At 41.2% G+C, this 19691-nt stretch overlaps 1 protein-coding gene across 1 annotated transcript in view; it reads right to left on the bottom strand.

Annotated features, from left to right (window-relative positions):
* The window catches only part of TIAM2 (TIAM Rac1 associated GEF 2), a 92161-nt gene that overhangs the window by 34268 nt on the left and 38202 nt on the right, over window positions 1-19691 (bottom strand). Inside the window, 4 exon segments of the mRNA XM_069787059.1 lie at window positions 16639-16899; window positions 17968-18060; window positions 18856-18937; window positions 19404-19505. Of these exon segments, the coding sequence (XP_069643160.1) occupies window positions 16639-16899; window positions 17968-18060; window positions 18856-18937; window positions 19404-19505 (538 nt within the window).

Below are 19691 nucleotides of genomic sequence, written 5' to 3'. Positions count from 1 at the left end.
CATATTTTACACAACTCCACCAAACAGCCACCCATCTTCTTTAAGAACTTAACAAAGAATCTGCCTTGTCTATATATATTATTATGCTTTTATCTCTCTTCCTCCACTGAGCCCAAATAATTCTCTCCTGTCCTCTGGACTTTTAAAGTAATTTTGAGTCTCTCTTCTGTATATGGGTACACATGAATGCCTATTGACTTCCACCACTGTCAACTCCTGGGTATACAAAAGGTAAGCCAACCCCTAAAACTTCAGCTGACTTTTAAATAACATTTTCTTGGGGGTGAGGCAATGCCAAGGACATTATTTCCCATTGTTTCCCAGTTGTGCTCTTTTTACTTGCCTTCTGGGTTTTAATGCACTTCTCTCCCATACCTCCAACCAACATGCACCTGAGATAGATGTTGCAGTGGTATAAAGGATCTAGGGTTTGATCTCAGGTAGCTATCTAACGAGAAAAAAAACCCTACATCCTTTCTCTGATTTTACAAAGTGACCATTAAACTTATTTGTCCTTTACAAAACAGGAAGTAAAACTAACCTACGCAAGCAATGAAGAGAAAGCATAAATGTAGGAAGAGGAAAATAAGGTAAAACAATCAGCAGACAACATGAATAGAAGAAATCAGGACAACAACACCCAAAGTAGGTAAACAGAATATTATATCACTTTGTCCAGATGATCTATCTTTTCCTCCCTTCCCCCTCATCTTTGTTTTTCCTTTGTAGTCTATAGGACTGTCAGAGGTAGGTCTATATAGTCTTGGCCATTTTTATAGCATTTGCTATTGGCAGAATGTGTTACTGATAGTAGTTAGGGTAAGCAACAGCAAATGTTATTTTAAATAGTAAAAACTAAAAAAGTTACGTGGAAAGGATCCAAGGTGAAAAAGGACATCCTACTGCACGTTTTATGCCAAACTAAGAGGGGGAGGGAAGGAAGGAAGGACGTATGGCTTGTTGATCAGTTTAGCATCCATATCCTGTCTCCTTTTCCTTCTTTTACTGTGGAAGCAGACTTCCTTTGGATCTGCTCCTGCAAACCATCAAACTATTCCCAAAGAGCATAGAAGCATCAAGATCAGCTGCACAGCTAAAAAAAACCAAATTGATTGGCAAAGAAAATGAGTATTACCTTAGAGAACAGGTAATTTCAAATGCAAAGCGTAAGGACAAACACAGCAGCAAGTCTCTACTTCTAGTACTAAATGGAAAGGGAGTAACAAGCCAAACCACACAAAATGTATTTTCTTTAAACATTCAAATTTAGATTTAGCTCTACAGTGGGATTCATATTAACAAAGATGTTCAAAAGTAGTAATGTAAAACTGTTATCTTACAGGCTGGGTATCCACTATCCTTTCAGGCAAATCTAGCAATAAAACAGTAGAGAGTATGCACAGAATTAAGAGAAATGTTACAGCTGTGCGAGTACAAAATTGTTCCAGTATATAACATTCTGGATCTTTGCTGGGAATGAGCACAGAAAAGTATGCAAGGATATATAAATTCCTAAAAAACATCCAAATGTGAGGTCAAATCAGTACTTCCTGGCAATTTGTTTCTTTATTGATAATATTATTTTAAAAAACTATCTCTAATGTTACTTACCTTACTACGATTACATTAATGACTAGTTAAAGAAAACACAGACTACTTTGCTGGCAATATTGTTTGAGAGGCTTTCCAGCATAGTAATGGTGAGTATACCATGACGAAGTCTGCCTATACAGCTCCACTACAGTAGTAGATTTGATTTATTCTATTGACATACTTGTGATAAACCTGTCTGGAAGAAAAAAGGGACTGATAATATTGTGTTAAACAAAACTTGTTAACATAATTTTCCTCTACTGATGCATACCTCTCTGTCCTGTTCACACACACACATGCACTCATGCATAGTGAGTTGAAATGTGTATCACTTCCACCTGGGAGGGACAGGAACCTCTTAAGCAAATAGCTTCTTCTGATCTAGCAAACAGGAGTGTCTCCAGACACTAAAATACAGTCACTGTGGTGGGTTCACTCTGGCTGGATGCCAGGTGCCCACCAAAGCCACTCTATCACTCCCCACCTCAGCTGGACAGGGGAGAGAAAATATAACAAAAGGCTCGTGCGTCGAGATAAGGACAGGGAGAGATCACTCACCAATTACTGTCATGGGCAAAACAGACTCGACTTGCGGAAATTAGTTTATTACCAATCAAATCAGAGTGGGGTAATGAAAAATAAAACCAAATCTTAAAACACCTTCCCTCCACCCCTCCCTTCTTCCTGGGCTTAAATTCACTCCTCATTTTCTCTACCTCCTCCCCCTCAGCAGCACAGGGGGACAGGGAATGGGGGTTGAGGTCAGTTCATCACAGATTGTCTCTGCCGCTCCTTCCTCCTCAGGGGCAGGACTCCTCGCTCTTCCCCTGCTCCACCATGGGGTCCCTCCCATGGGAGACAGTCCTCCACAAACTTCCCTAACATGGGTCCTTCCCACAAGCTGCAGTTCTTCACAAATTCCTCCAGCATGGGTCCCTTCCACAGGCTGCAGTCCTTCAGGCACAGACTGCTCCAGTGTGGGTGCCCCATGGGGTCTCAAGTCCTGCCAGAAAATCTGCTCCAGCGTGGGCTCCTCTCTCCATGGGTCCTCAAGGTTCTGCCAGGACCCTACCCTGCTCCAGCGCGGGCTTCCCACGGGGCCACAGCCTCCTTTGGGCACCCACCTGCTCCAACGTGGGGTCCTCCCCGGGCTGCAGGTGGATATCTGCTCCACCGTGGGCCTCCATGGGCTGCAGGGGGACAGCCTGCCTCACCATGGTCTTCCCCACGGGCTGCAGGGGAATCTCTGCTCTGGCACCCAGAGCACCTCCTCCCCCTCCTTCTGCACTGACTTTGGTGTCTGCAGGGTTGCTTTCTCTTACATGTTCGCACTCCTCTCTCTGGCTGAAGTTGCCATTTGTTCTCCCCGCTGCCCCTTCTTAAATACGTTATCCCAGAGGCACTACCACCATCACTGATGGACTCGGCCTTGGCCAGCAGCGGGTCCGTCTCAGAGCCGGCTGGCATTGGCTCTGTCGGACATAGGGGAAGCTTCTAGCAGCTTCTCACAGAAGCCACCCCTGTAGCCCCCTCGCTACCAAAACCTTGCCACGCAAACCCAATACAGTCAACTTGTTGCAAACAAAGAAGAGTAGCAACTTCAGAGAAATACTAAAATTATCAGAAAAGCACAGGGGAAAAATGGCATTATGTGAAAAGCTTAACTACATCATACGAACTTCATACCAAACTTTTGCTTGGCTTCTAGCAATGAATGACCAAGTACTAAGAACCTGCTCAGCACCTTGAGCTACCAACAGCATCACCAAAGAAGAATGCCATTACTCCTGCAATGTTGTGTCTTGCTGGCAGGCAGACACATGACTCAGCCATTCAAGAGAAATTATAATGCAACCACTAAAAACTGAAAGAAAGCATACTTCCTAAGTCATGCTCCTCGCTATTCATCATCTAATTAAAAGTAGGCACGGAGTACACAGATGGGACAGTCAGTGAGAAAAACAAACACATACACAGCATATCTGAGAGCTCTGTACGCCTACAGGGATGTCTCTTCCCACGTCGCTGTGGTGATACACATACAAGTGGTCAATATGGAAGTTATTCACATGTTTGTGAGTGCTGAGGTACAATGGAAACACATCCTCTAGCAGATGTGTGAGACAATAATAATCCATGCTACAATCCCAGCCAAGAAACCAAAGGAAATCAACTGGAAAACATCAACATCAACCATCCGGCAATTCATTTGCCATAAAGAAGCCATCAATGAATGCAAATGTCACTTATATCTTTTTTTCTGTTTAATTAACGAAGAAGCCTTAATTACCTTCTAGTCAGCGCTGCTCTTATCACTTTAGCCGCTTGCTGCAAAGGCAAAATTACCACAAGGAGAAAGTAGGAACTGAGGAACCTGTTTCTTTTATATTTTTTTCATAATACTTCAGAACTTGTTCTCCGTTAGATTTTTCTCACCAATTTCAAAAAATGTCTAATAGTCATCACAAGCATGTCAAGTGTTATCAAATGTCAAGCACTATGTAGGTGGTTTAACCATCCCCTTTTTCAAACTACAGCAAGAGGGTGTGTTTCCACCTGCCACTCTACTGACAACGATAAATTGAACAAAAAATTCCTTCTAGCTCCACACAAGAAGACAACACAGCAAAATTAAATGTACTCAGTCTCTCACTCCAAGACAAACTAAGACCACTGCAGGGCATCATTTTCAGATCTAGCAGGAGCAGCAGTTCTGTGCATCACTTAATAACTATCTTCAGCAAGTAAAGAAGCACTTTGACAGGCACAGGCAGTCCTGACCTTGGTAAAAATATAGTGACTACACCAGTATGGAAAATCGGGTTTCCCTTCTGCAACATTTCTGAGATGCAAAAATGGTTTACTTTGAATCAGAATAAAACCATGTCCTTTTACATTATGCTATTTTATTTTTGCCCAAATGCTGAGAAAGAGACACCACAGAGACACCAGGATATTTATCCATGATGTAGGAAAGAGAGATGAAGTCTCCTGCTCTGTCAGATTCAGGTAAGGAAACTGAACCTGGGTCTGTCTCAACTAAGGTAAGATACTTGATTAACAGCTAGTAGCTGTGAGTGTTTCCTGGTATCCCCAGCTCCACCCGATGCACTTACCCTATCACCAAACGTTCACTACAGCAAATAGATTCAGACTCTAAAGCTCATGCTAAAGCTGGTCCCATAGGATGTGACTGACCCAGGCTGAAATCTGTCTGTCCTCAGCAGGGAAGAGTAATGCACGTAGCAATTAATGACTAGAAAACGACCATGTCTGAGGTGGGTGCAAACCAAGTTGCACTCATGCAACTCAGCAGAGGATTAGAGTTTCTTCAGCTCTCAACGTTTAAAACCTGGCATATGAAATTGAAACTCGAGAGCAAGGATTTTAATAAATGATTCAACTGATGATAGGGAAAAGAGGATGATGCTATGCAGCTGGTGGATAACAAGCAATAGCTATGTTTAAAGGAGGAATGAGAATATTGGGGACATCTAATATAGGAAACTACAGATCTGTGACCTACATAGTAACCTAAGGCTTTCACAATCAACTCAAGGAAAGAAAAAGTTAAAATGTGGACTTAAATGGAAAATTATATACATACAGTATGGGTAAACTGACTGTGTCAAACTAACCTGACAAGCCTTTGTTAAAAGATGTTTTTAAAGACAAAGAACACAGGATAAATTGAACCTTCTGGAAAGTTAAGTTTAAAAAAAAAAGAAACCTTTATAACATCCCAAGGGAAATTATTAGCTAAAATGAAAAGGATAGGAATTAAAACAAGGCAGAACTGGCTATCAGGTAAGATAACAATAGATTGGTCTGAATGAACTTCTAGGCCTGGGACAGGCTAATGGTAGATTTTCTCCAAGGTGGGTTTGGGGACCAATTTTACTGGATATTTTCATTATTTGCTTCAGCAAAGAAAGTACAATAGGAAGCACTCTGATTAAATACTCCAATAATTCAAAATTAATACCCAGAATTAATTAAGAGCATGACTGGAGATGCACAAAGAAGATGCAGGTTGACCTTGAAGATGGAGCCGCAGTTCCAGAATGAAATCACATAGAACGGAGTTTCAGGGACCAGTAAGAACAATTCCTTCTATAAGCTGTGGCTCATCAGTTGGAAACATGAAAGGAAGAAAAGTGTGGAAGTGTGGAGAAGGGGTTAACAACATGTAGTTGTGAGCTAGAGCTACTTAAGCAATGGTCAAGGCCAGCAGATACTGATCAGTTATAACATTGGCCAGGAATATGTCTATGCTGACAATTAGAAGACTGGCTTCCAACCACCACATGAATGAATTTCTGGAACAAGCTTACCTGGGAGCAAAGAATGCAAACAGTCTATCCTATTTTAAAATAGAATATGATAAATGTATCAATAGGGCTGTTGAAAGCCTCGACTAGCAGAGTACCAGACACACTGAGTCTGGAAATTCCTTCCCATTGTAAGTTCCTCTGTCACCAATGTAGCACAAGTATTATGCAGATACCTAAATACAGCTGCACAGGCAAATAGATGGCCAGAAGCCTCTGTCTGTTCAGTACAGCACAAGAAATACCTTAAATTTCATTAGTGCTGGTGTGTAAAGATACTGGCAAAGAGCATTTATGACTAAGAGAAGGCTTATATCACAAGTGCACATTGATGAAGAAGCCCCAACAGCTGTCTTAAACCGCAGCTGCTTGCCGATTCCAGCTCAGATGTTCATTATTAACTCCGGTGGTTACTCTGCTACAAACTGATCTTTCTCTTGTTTGTAGTTCTCTGGCACTTGAGAGGGAAATGGGGCTCATTTCCCATCCTCTCTGCCGCAGTTTTTAATCCACAGTAGTTAGACGCTTCAGATATGGCAACACACACAACACAGAGCTCCAAGCAATTATGATGGGCTTGGTCTAGTCTGTAAAAGACAGATACCCTGATCTTAGATCAGAGCAATTGACAGCATTTTTAAATACTGGTATTGTCGAGTGATTTCAGACAGATGTTGCAAACCAGCAATAAAGTGAGCATCAATTTATTTCTGAGAATACTAATACGAATTTTAGCTTGAAAAAAATAGGATCTGTAATTATAAGGAATTATAGAAGGTACAGCCTATCCACTAGGAAAGAATGTATTCAATATTTTCACTAATTCCCAAATGCTGTAGAAATTGCCAATAAAACACAACACAGCCAATCTTCAGCATGTAGGATATTCTCCCTCTCCCTATTACAAAGAGTTTCTGTAACACGGCTGCATGGTTTAGATGGAAATGAGATATTACATTTAGGTAATAAAGTCAAGCCAGGTGTATGGAAAGCTGCATTTTGCATCGTTGTGTGAATTCTCCGGACTAATCAGTTAATTATGATAAGCTTGCAGTTCCCATGTTCTTCTAGCCAATGTTACTATCAAGAGAAAAGTAAGCTTCCAAGACAAGATAACAAGTATTTCCAAAATCCCTGGTGCAAATAATACTAATTTCTGAGCCAACTCTCAGAAAGGTACAAAGCCTTGGTGGTCTTAATACCTTCAGAGTTACTGAAAAACAGGGAGTGGTAGGTGAAGCATTCCAACATTGCCTGGAGAAGAGAAATATCAGTGTGGTGAACTCTAAAAATGCTCCCTTGGAGATTAGTACTCATAACTTCAGTTAAACGGTTCAGCCTGGCAGGTAGCACGTATGTGCTTATTTCTTTTGGCTCGATACAATAAAATGTATTTCAGGTTTTCAACAGTATATTTACTCTTTTGTAATGAAATTAAAAAATAGGCAGGTAAGCATTTCCTTCTGTATCCTCTTTCTTTCTGAAAGACTTCAAGAAATACCTTTCAAAAAGTAAAAGTTGATCCAAAGGAATTTCTTGAATGGCTTTCAAGAGACATTTTCACAATCTCTGTTAAAAAAGGCATCCAAGTTTCACCAGAGAGATATGAAGGGTTCTGGGTTCACTAGTTCAGTCATTCATAACTGGTATGTCTTGCTTATGCAAGGATCAGACCTTTTGGTTCTTTGGCTCATGTTATCCCCTGGGATAAGCATGGAAGGGGCACCCAGCAGCTGTCATCCAGGCCAGAACCCATGCAATCTCTGCAGGCTTTTAGATTTCTGTCTAGGTTGCAAAGAGCACATTAACTGTGGTCAAGAAGGAGAAAAGGAAGAGAGTTCTAGGAGGAGAAGACAAACTCCCATGGAAGATTCATTAACTGTCCCACAATGGCCATTTGCACTGCAAAAATTGCTGGCAAAAGTGAGGAAGGTCTAGAAGATGAGGTGTGGGCATAAAGCTAGGTAGGTTTAGTAAAGCTGTGATACAAGAGGACATTGGAGTTGCTCTAGGGCTTCTATCATGAAGGCCCAGGTCTGGAAACATCAGAAGGTGTTTGGAGGCATACAGGTCTTTAAGGCCTTCATACAAAAGCAGTTTTTTCCTCTAAACCCTCTTTGGCCAGAGAAGGATGATTATAAATTTGGTGATAAGTCAGCTGAAAAAAAATTCGGAGCCCATAACACAAGAATAGTCCAGCTCAACTGACATGTGGAGAGCTAATTTCCACCTAGGAGAAGTGCACCAAAAGGTCCTGCTTTACCTCAGGCTGTTGGTCTATTTCCTCTGCATGTCTTAGCAGCAAATAAATAAACAAATAACTAAATAATTTTTTTGCACTCTGAGGTCCTACCCATACAAACCTCGACACATGAAAAATGGCTGCTACTCACTGAGCTTACTCATGAGTAGTTTTTACAGCCACATTTGATTTCTAGACCAAAAGCTGTCTCAGGGTAGCTTCTGCACTAAGGAAACAGATCTAAGAGAAAGCAGGTAGGTTGCAGCCACAGATGAAAAGTATCACTTGAAACGTATCATATCCTCCAGCACTTCAAGCTGAAAGGCAAAGCAACATGATTCACCTTTCATCTTCATTGGGGTTCTCTATGAATCTGGCAAACGACTGAGGTACCACGAATCCTAAGTGCAGATTCCTGTTAATCTCCACTTAAGTTTCCAGAATATTGGGAGTGTTCATGTTAGGTCAATTCGGTAATTTTAACTGGAATTTATGTAAGTTTTTAACTATTGCACAGTGCCAGTTCGGTTGTTTCCCCACAGCTAGTACTCACAGGCAAGTACTACTACTTAACACTCCAATGCTGGAGTAAATTCAAAACAATTTATGGCCAGTAACTGGTTATTAATTGTACGGTGGTTTACAGCTTTCATGCTGCTTTAACCAACAGTTAAAAAGATAGTGAAATACTAAATTTATTACCAATTCAAACACCCCTTCCTCTTTTTGCCTAGGAAATTTTCAAGTTCTTGTGAAAGCCTTTGACCTAACTTCAGATACCAGCTAGCTCAAATTCTCATTGCTAAATTAACATCTTGAGTCTACTAATCCAAGTAACTTCAGTTTCTAGAAAACTAAAACTAAACAAGTTAAAGAAACACAAATAAAATGCACTGGATTTTAATAATTCAGAATTTTTTTAATCTCTGCAAGGTATTTTGGCTTTTATCACTTGTCCTAGGCATTTTGTAACCTATTTGGGGACTGGCTGGAAGGTAAGTTCTCAGCTTAGCTTCAAGGCTGTAACAACTGACTCTGTTGTAGCTAGAAACTTCATTCAGGAATTCATTCAAGATATTAAATCTGGAAAAAACATTAGCATACAGCTGTCATAACAGCAGTCTTCCTAGGTAGGGTTCTTAAACACAGAATTATTAGATGGCTGTCAATGACAAGACTGTTACCAAACCAGACATGCGATTACAGGCCAGACAAGAAGGTTCCCTTCATGGCCCCTCTCATCCATATGTTTTGGCTTCAGGGAGCAAACTATGAAACATCAGAAGGTGCTCTGCATGCTTCCTGAAGGACAATGCAACTAGGCTGCTGCTTCTTGCAGATCTGATACTGCCTAGGCAAAGAGAAACTCATACTTCTGGCCAGGGTCTGAAATGCTCAAGCAAGACAAGTCTCTCTCCTTTGTTCTCATCCTTCAGTGAGGAAAGTAACGCTTCTTCTTTAAACGCTCCACATTTTCATGTTTAGAAAAAGCCAGCATGTTCATGCAAATATTCTTGTATCGTACAGCTTGCTTAAGACATGCTGGGCCACAGGCTGAACAGTGGCTTAGCTCCAGTCAGCCACCTACCTTCCATAGGCTGCTTTACGGTCTCTTTTCTTTTTTTAAAAGTATCTGCAGAAATATCCATTCTGAAGCTGGAGCAGAGTCCTTTAGATCCCTTGGGAGTTCCTTTGTTGGTTAATTGTTCATCACGAAGCAAAGTAATTTGACTCATTTGCTAATTCAGTAATCAATAGGAGATACAAATTAGCAACATAATAGGAAATAGCTGCCTGCACTTCTGTAGCAATGCCTGATTAGCCCCTGCACATCCATGGAATGTTTTTATAGGGTTATTTAACTTTCTACACTTTCTCTGTCCAAGTATCTGCCAGTCAGACAACTGTTCAGGCTTTTCAGTTTTACGCTTAAGACTTCACACTGGCTTCTCAATTTGTTACCTAAATACATTCGTTTCCTAAGTGTGTAACAAATGCCGCCTTAGATACAGTCTCACTGGAGGCCATTGTTAGCCATAGCTAGTGCATCACCCTTCTATTCCAGCTCAACAGCTGGAGATGAGTGGCTGCGGTACAGAGGAGGAAGACACAGCAGAGCCCATGCTGGGTTGCCACCATCCTCCACAAGTGCCAGCAAAGGCTGCATCCCACTGCTGCCATTAGGTCTTCCAGGCTGGGGCTGCGGGACATGCAGGGGTGCTATCAGTGGCTCCTCTCCTGGTTTCTGCTGCTACTGTGGGATTGCTCACATGGGATGGCTTTGGCCATTCTCAGAGGTCATTTGCATGGAGGAGAGCTGGAAAGCAAATGGAGCTGGCCTTGCCCAGTTATCAAGTATACCACCTTGGTGGTACATTTTCATCTCCATCTCAGATTTATAGGCACAAAAGTAATGACAACAGAAAGGAAAAAAAGGGGAAAAAAAAAGTTACTCAGTAGTTTAGCAAGAATTTGTGGCTAGCTTACACAGTTTTTATAATTACTCAACCTACCTTACGTCTGTGAAACACAGAACATCTGCTGTTTGATGTGTTTTAAATTATGCCTAAGGCACTGGTCTGTATGTGGATGTCTCTAACTTTATCATCATTAATAAATCTCCTTGCTGTCCATGTTGTCACTCTACAGAATTCAGTAGGACTGGCAACGTCATGATTAATGCCTACATATTGTCACTGAGCCAGAAGGTGCAGCTCCAAGGGTTTAAGGGAGTTTACATCAGGAAAAAACAATTTGGCCCACTGACTTCACAGGGATTAAATCATAGCAGCATTTAGCAAAGCAGCACAGAACACTCTTTCAGTAGAAGAGCATTTAAGGCTGTCCCATTTTATAGCATAAACAAACTTTTAATTTGCAGCATACACATCTAACAGGAAGCCAACAGGACAGTTTGTCAAGTGCCAGCAAGAGCTCATTAAACCACCTCTCTTGGGAAACACTCTGTATTGCAAAACATGCAATAGGGCAACAAGTACTCCTATGGATCCAGCTTCCGAAGAGGCAGACACTGTCTTTGAATTCACCTCTACCCTGCTATAGTCCCAGGTATTGTCACAGGCCAGACCTAGTCTTTTCCCAGCGATTCTCAGGAGCGCAGGACAAAGTAACAGCATACAAACAGCTGGAGTGGGAGCCAACCTACCATGATTGTCCAAGACTACTGTAAACACACACCTCACCTCTGAGCTTGCTTTGATGAACAGCCATTGCATGACCTATCACATCTATATGGCTTCCTGCTGAAGTACATTGGGTAATGAGTAAAAAAAAGAAAACCCAGCAGAGTCATGGATCTTCAGGCAGATAAGCAGTCATACTGCACAACTACACGTCTAACGTTAAAAAGGGGCACTGCTTTTCTGGTGTGTTGCCTCACACCATGCAAAACTACCAGATATCTGGTACTAGATCTACCAAGCAAGAGGGAGCAATATGTGCAGACCTGCACAACTAACACAGATCAGGTCCCACATCTAACAGGACTGTGGGTGTCCTTGAGACTCAGGAAGCTAAGAAGCAATATTCACCTCTTCTGAGCTCAAAAGAGTTTCCTGCGAAAGAATAAAAATAACTTTCTTTAATTCCTCGACACATGCAGTGCAATGAAGGCCATGCTCTATGATGAAGAGAATTTAAATGTCGGAACAGCAGGTAGGCAAACAAACAGGACGTGATTTGGGAAGAACTAAAAGTAGAACTTTAGAAATGTTTTTCAGTTAGGTTTTAGTTTTACTTTTGTTTATTAAATGCTTTGAACATTATGTTAAAAGACGCTTACGAAATGCTCAAAAACAGGGCAAACAGCAACAAGCAGAACAGTCTGAGTCAGTGCTCCAGGCACAGCCTCCAGCTGCTGGAGGCTACAGATCACCTTAGTTTCACATCCTCCTGACTTTACCTCTTTTCTTAAGTGGGACACACAGGTCTTTCTGATATTCAGGCTGGGTTGGGGCTGGAAGAGGATGCAGGGAGTGCTACCTGGAGAGGCGTATGCAGAGACATGCATACAGCCAGCTTTTCCTCCCTCAACTCCGGGGGGTATCTGATGAAGCTGAAGAGAGCAAAGTTTTCTGGAGAAGCTGAGAGTTGCAATTACGCTTTACAAAGGCATCTAAACATCTAGCGAAGCGTATTTGAAACAGAAAGTACCTTGAAATTGAATCCAAACCAATTATTATTACGAGCACATTTTTAAAAATAATTTAGTCATATCAAAACTAAATTTGTGGTCAACTGATGTGCTTTGCTTCTGTGCATGCTTACTAAGATTAAAATCAGAAGTGGCTCATGTCGGGAAACAGAAGAGCCACTCCCACATAAGGGTTCAAACCACTGATCCTCCTCCTGAAGCAGTTACATTTTGCGAAAATATCTCAATGTTTAGCAGATCAGGAGCTGAAATATCATTGCTCCATTCCAGCACACATCCCAGCTACTTGACAAACAGCACAAAGCCTGACTCTCTCTCTCTCACTCCGGCCATGCTTTATACAACGTGAAATAGCTTCATCAGGAGTGACTCAAACCAGCATGTCCCAGGCTATGCTGCTGCCTGGGGATCAGCGTGAGAGGTGGGAAAGCAGAGGGCAAAACAGCTAGAGAGGTGCTCTGCGGGAAGGTCAGCTGGAAGAGAGCTTGCTGCTCTGGCAGTAACTATCCTTGCAACCAGCTCCCCCCGGCAGCTGCTCCTCCTCCTGCTTACCTGGCTCGGGCCCTTGTCAGATCTCTGCACCCGCCGGTTCAACTCACTGAGTTCGCAGGGGGGGAGAAGAAAAAAAATAAAGTTTTCTCCTTCATTAGGTTCATCAAGGGCTTCAGCAAGCGCTGCTGCCAGCACAGGGGCAGGATGAGTGCTATGGGGCTGGAAGGAAGGGCTAAGGCAGTGCAGGGGAGGAAGAGGAGGAGGAGGAGCAATCCTCCCCCTTGTCAGCAGCACCCAAGCCTTCTTCACCGCTCCTGGGACCGCACCTCTAGAAAGATGGGCCAGACAGGAACCCAGACCCCGTGCAGAAAGTAAGTGCCCTACCCCAAAGATGAGGAGTACAATGGGGAGCAAAGGAACAGTATGTCCATCTTTCCTTTTTTGTTTGTTTTCTTTCTTTTAATGGTTTCTTTCCCATTTAGCTCTCTAAGCCTCCCAGATGAAAGTGTTTCTTCATGCAGCCTTGTTAAAGCATATCCAAACTGCCATTCCCCACTTTTTCTTTTATTTTTTTTTTTCCTTTTAATCACAGAGATCTATTTACAAATTAGGGTTGATTTCAACAGTGTCAGCTAACCAGAAATGACAGCTTTTTTGGCAAAACTCCACTTACTGGGGAAAAAAAAAAAATTGCCCAACTCTGACAGCAACTCACATACTGCAATGGGTTTTCACACCTACTAATGCTTCTACCTCCTGCCTCAGCACTCTATAGATATACCATTAACGCACACGGGGATGCCCTAAATACAGTTTTCAATTCTTGTGCCTTCTCTGTTGTTTATTCCTCAAATATCCGTGCCATCTTAAAATGAGGCATTTTTTTCCTGCACAGTTGTAAGAATTCCAGTCCAATTCCCTCATTTTTTAATTCTACAAAAATATTTGTTTAATTTCCTTAGCATTGGAGCTTGGAGCAAATTTAGTTGCTCTGTTATTTGGTTTTCCACATTTATGAGTGCATTTTTTTAAAGTATTTCATCTCATTCCTTTTCCAGGATAAGCTTATTACTAGCCAAGCAGCTAAGCAGCAAGCACATAGTGTTGCCATGTGGCAGATCAAATGATACGACCACAGCCGGTCCAAAATACAGCTACAAGGGTATAGCAACCTCTTGGAGAAAATGAATCACTCTCACAGAAAATTCCCCGGGAAAGTTTTTTAGGAGTGGCAGAGTTAGTGGCTTTGGAGAAAGTCAATCACTTCCCTTCTGTACAGTAAAGGCTGCCAAAGTTTGTCACGAGGTATAATTGGGTACCCTCAACATAGAAGAATATGTAGGAAAAGGCATTCATCAGAGTTATGCTAAGGAGTTGCAAAACTGTAAACAAATGTGGACAAACTATTACCACTGAAGTTATACGAAGCCAGTAATTTAAAGTAATTCTGTTTAGCTTTCGCCTGGTGGTTGTCACCAAGCACCAGGCAGGGTATTACCACGTGACTCAGTGCTGAAAATTTCCCTTTTCCAAGCACTTTGTTAATTTTAGCTCATTAATCCTTACAGTACTCTAGAAAGATAAATAGAGTTAGTTATTTTTTAAAAACAGGGAGGCAATGGCAGAAACATTAAGCTTTTTAACTCCAGGTATGTACCTTGAGCCAAATTGTGCTTGATTTTTGAAAGAGGTCCCCCTCCGCTGGCACTAACTGACTTTCAAAGGCACTGCCTTGGAAGAACAGGCTCAACATGAACAAGCAAATATCTGAAATTATTTTTGAAAACTGTGGTCTTAAGAGTGACTCACTCTACCAAAGGAGACAGAACGGTATTAAACTTTGGATGTGAATTTAAGAGTCTCTGGCCTACAAATCCCTGCTTGGATCATTAAATACCCACTCTTCTTATCTAAAATCTTATTCAATTCCTGAGTAACAGGACATAGAACAGTTAAATCCTTTATGATTATCTATTAATTCAAAGTAATGCCATTTTCTTCTGTTTCCATTTGAACCTGATCAGGTGATCGGACATTAAGCACTGAATTCAATAAACATGAAAGTCCTTCTCACAAAGCTTAATTCAGAACTATTTGTCCCCTTTCAGAATAAAATAAATCTTCCTTAGCTGCTTTTAAGCAGAAAAGCAAATATACTATGTCCCTTTATCCACTAGTGCTTAGAGTATAATACATACTCCAGTAATTTCCTATTATAATGGAATATTTGCACAGGTTGCAAATTTATCCCAGAGGAATGAGGAATCTAGTGAATGGACATATACATTTATTATACTGAATACTCCAGGTAATGCTGGCCTATGATATCAAGCCAACAAGCTGAATGATAGCCCTGGTATAATTATGTAATTAATTAGCTTTATCATAATTTTTGTTTTATGACACTAACTTTTATGTGCCACTAGTCAATTTAATGGCATTTTAAATTGAACTAAGGCCCCTGAGAGAGATGCTACTTACGGTATCACAAATCTTGTATTCAGATTTCCTTTAATTTCAAAAGATGACCTAATAAAATTGCTCTATAATTAAATCCGTTGTAACAAATTCTCCTATGTGATTCTTTTTCTTCTCCCATTTTTAATTACGAAAAAAATTCCAATCAGAAAACACTTGCCGCCGTAATTATATACAAAAATCAGCGATCCCTTTTCGTACCTTTTGCTGCTCTCCTCGCACAGCAGTGCACCCTGGCTAGCTTTCCTGCAGAATTTTACTAGCATCCCCCAGAGGTGCAGCGAGGAAACTGCACCCTTTACACTCAGGAAACTAGAGATAAATTTGCTTCTATCTTGTTTGAAAAATAGTCAAGGTGTGGGAAGAAGGGAGAGCAAATCCCCACGTACTTTCTATTTCAGCCAGGCATTTACAAGTATTCTGGTATCACAAGATGTATTTCTCACGTGAAGTAAGATCGGCTAAAGGAAGGGGAGGGTGACCACAGCTTTCCTCCACCCAGCGTAGCAGTGCCCCTCTACGTGTCACCTCCTATTTCCAGCTGAAAAGGCAACCCAGCAGTGAGCATTGGCACCTTACTTCGGGCTGGGGGGCCATGGTGTCATTCAGGAGCAGTCCTTACCACGCAGGCTTTTGGCACCTTTCCTGCCTGCTGCTCCTCATACAGAAACCCATCAGGATGTCACCCTGACACAGCACTGTTAGGGTATGTCCTCCATTTGATGCTTAATACAGTGGCATTACACTGAGTAAGAAATATGAGCAGGTAGTAGCAAAACAAACCCTATGAAAGCTGTTTTCATAGGCTTTCTTCTACACGGTGAGCAGCTGTAGCCAACGGGAGCCCGATAATATCATTGAGTGGGAGCAGAGCTAAATGACTCCTTTCTGAGGTGATGATGATTATTGCATTTAAGGTACCCTTAACGTATGCGGTACTTTACCACATGTAAAGCATGGTAAACACAGAACAATACTTCTGCCTCTGAAAGCCATCACATCATTTCAACCACCAATGCCTGGGAAACGCATGTATTGGAGGTAACCGAGATGACACAGAACAGTTAAGAGAAGCACTTGATATTAATGGGTCGTGCAGCCAAACAGATTAAAAGAATATCATTTCCCTGCAGAAATGATCATATTCTGTTCCATTTCTACTTTCTAGAAAATAATAAAACAACAGACAGATATGAAGCACAAATAGAACCTATTTGTACTTGGGTTTCTCAGTAAGATAAGCACAGAATTTTAAATATAACTAAGTTTTAAAAAACAGCGATATTGGAAGTGAGGTGAAAGTAATGGAATTATTATCAACCTCTTACCATTTGCTGTGTTCTTTTTGAAGTTATCTAGAAACTCTTCCAGGAGCTGTGACTGGTTTGGAGGGGGCAACAAACCCTTTGGGTCCCTGGAAATGTCACCATCTGACCAGGATGCACATAAGGGTTGCTGAGTCCCATTATGGTTCATTCTCAAAGTAAGCATTACACTTCTCTCCGAAAACAGTAACTCCATCTGCCTGAGGTCAAGATCAGACACAGCCTCTCCATTTATGCTCAGGATTTCATTGCCTACTCGGAGCCCTGGGAGCATGTGAGAGGAAAGAAGAAAAAAAAAAAAGGAGAGGGGAATATAAAACGTAAAGGGTCACAAACCAAACCTTATGCCAATTCACCTTTTATTTTTGTAGTTTTAATTCAAACAGCCTAATCCTACCACAAGTCCATTAGAATTGATGGGAGCTTTATTTGTGCTATAATTATACAGATTGACCTCATGCTTACTTTGATAGGTTTTACATGTAGTACAGCAATTGAGTTGTTTCTTTCTAAAGATGCTATAGAATTTGATGGGTGGGAGGGCAGCACAACTTTCAAGATGAGAACAGAGGCACCTCTCACAACTTGGATACCACCAGTGTACAGCACCATAACACATATTTCATTATCTGGGAAGAACAAGGCACTAGTCACGCAGATCAAATCATTCATGGAAAACTGGAACAACAGCGGATGGATTCTTTATCAGCTTTTGTATAAATCTAAACAGTGGCAACAGCTGTCTTTCAAGGTCAGCCATAACCAAGTGGTCATTACCCTCACGTAGCAAATGAAACTCTCTGTCTCCATTCTTCTGGGTTTGTCTCTCTGTTTTTCAGAGAGCAGAACTCACGTGATCATGCTATGCTGATGAAGAGAAGTATGGTTTCTGAGCAGTGCAGCAGAGAAAGCACTCACAGAAACATACGCAGAAAACTCTTTTGGGGAGGGAAGCTACTTTTCACTGTCAGCAAAAGTGGAAGTGATGGGTCTTGGAGACTGACCAAGCCCATGAGGTTCACCAGTGTGAGGTGAACTCTTTCTTCAGCCTGTTCCTCTGTGCAAAATCACTTGGTCGGATGGCTGAATGCAGACTTTGTCTCCAAGGGTGAACAAGAACTCTCCCTGCTATATTGAAAGGGTAATTCAGTTACTCTGTGTACATTATCTTTCCTAATATCACATAGTTTCCATGGTCTTCAGGAAAGAAAACTATGAATAGTAAAAGCCAAGAACCATTTCAGACAGCAGTACTAAAGCTCCTTCATGTTTTGGGACTTTAAAAAGATAATGAAGTACAGTATTAAACATACATACAATACAATACCATACCTTCCTTGTATGCTAGTCCATCAGGAAGAACATCACTTACAAATATACGGGTAAGATGCTGATTTTCATCAACTTGTGCTGTGACAGCAAAGCCTGAAATAAAAGAGGTTTAAATCAAATAAACTCTTTTGGAAACATTTCCTTTTTATTTTGTGCATTTCGTAGACTCGACACAACCGGGGGAAGATATTTCTCATGAGAACACACCCACAGAGCATAGAGAAATTATCACATTGTTTCTCAGTCATTTTAAGGCCTGTTAAAGTTAACAGGACTTTTCAACTTCCAGGAAATGTCATGCTGTGCTGTAAAAAAAAAACAAATTACATTTAAAAAAAATTTTCTACTTCAGGCCCATATGACATTTCAATAACACAGAAGGGAATAATTCATACCAACAGACTTGCAGCTAAAAAACAGCACAGAGCTGCCTTACAAAGGTATCTGTGCAAGGTATATAATGATTCCTAGGCATAACTGACTCCCACGGATAAAAAGCCTGTCAGAATTTGTACCAAAGAACACGCTGTTGATACTGTGCCAACAGAGGATCCCACTACCAAAAAAGAAAAGGGCAGACCTTGACCATGGCCTGACTGAGACTAACTGTATTACTCCTGGCAAAGGACATTTGTCTTCTGACAATTCCATGCTTGAATTATTTGGCCAGTGCAGCAGAAGTAGAAAGTGGACCCTTTCCAAACATAAGAAATGCGCTTGTCAGTGTAAAACAACCAGCTTGGGATTTTGTCATAATGCCTTGAGTCCTTTGCAGACTCAGACTTTGAGCTATCAAGGATGGCCCTGCCTGCTCTCAGAGACAGAAAAGTCCTGAAGAGACAAAGTAAGCAATGAGAAGAATAAAAAGAAAAATTCCTAAGAGCTTACCAAAATCACTTATGTTTTCAGTCTTTTTAAGATGAACGTGATAAACATTCAATGGACAAATTTCTATTTCATCATACACCTGTTGGAAAAAAAAGTAACAGAAGTAATCAAATTATGAAATTGCAAGCATCAAAACCCAAAGGTACAACATGAGAAATAAGCACAATATTCTTTGCATCAATGAAGAGCCAAAACTTGCTGTCTTTACACAGAGCTGTGTTACTGTGCAAGCATCACTGGTATCAGTGAGACTAAATGCAGAGTAAGCTAAAGATAGAAAACCCGGCCTGGAGTAGAGACTAACACTTTGCTTTTGGACCAGAAGCCCCACTTAAATCTTCAAATCGTTCTTGAAGAGAGTGTTTGCAGTGCCTAGTCACCCAAATGTCTGCATAGACATGGAGTATATGAATGAGGATGGCAGAATGCAATCCAGGAACAGCTTTAAAACCTTATTTTGGATCTAATTCACACATATTCGTAGGTGATAATTCAACTGTAGCTACAGATATCATGGAGCTTTATCTAAAAGGAGTCACACTTTCCTGGTCTACTATGTATTCATACGGTTCAGGAGCACAGTACTCAGTATTTTCATCAACCAGTCTTCTGAGTTGTAGGCCATAGTGTCTTGGCTCCAGCTGTTTCATCTAAGGAATAAAGAGAATGGGGTTTGGAATTTGTTATTTATTTCCAGAATCCCAGAAGACATAGAAGTGACACACTCACACAAAAAGCTCTTTAGAAATCATGCAAAAGCAATCCTCAACAAGTCATTTTCTAACTGTTTTGGTGGTATAAGCAAACTAGCTGCATTGCTTAGAAAATAAGGTTCA

Source organism: Haliaeetus albicilla, chromosome 7 (assembly GCF_947461875.1).
Source record: "Haliaeetus albicilla chromosome 7, bHalAlb1.1, whole genome shotgun sequence".
Taxonomy (NCBI): Eukaryota; Metazoa; Chordata; class Aves; order Accipitriformes; family Accipitridae; genus Haliaeetus; species Haliaeetus albicilla.
The sequence above is the reverse complement of the archived record's forward strand: the minus strand, read 5'-3'. Positions and strand labels throughout refer to the sequence as shown.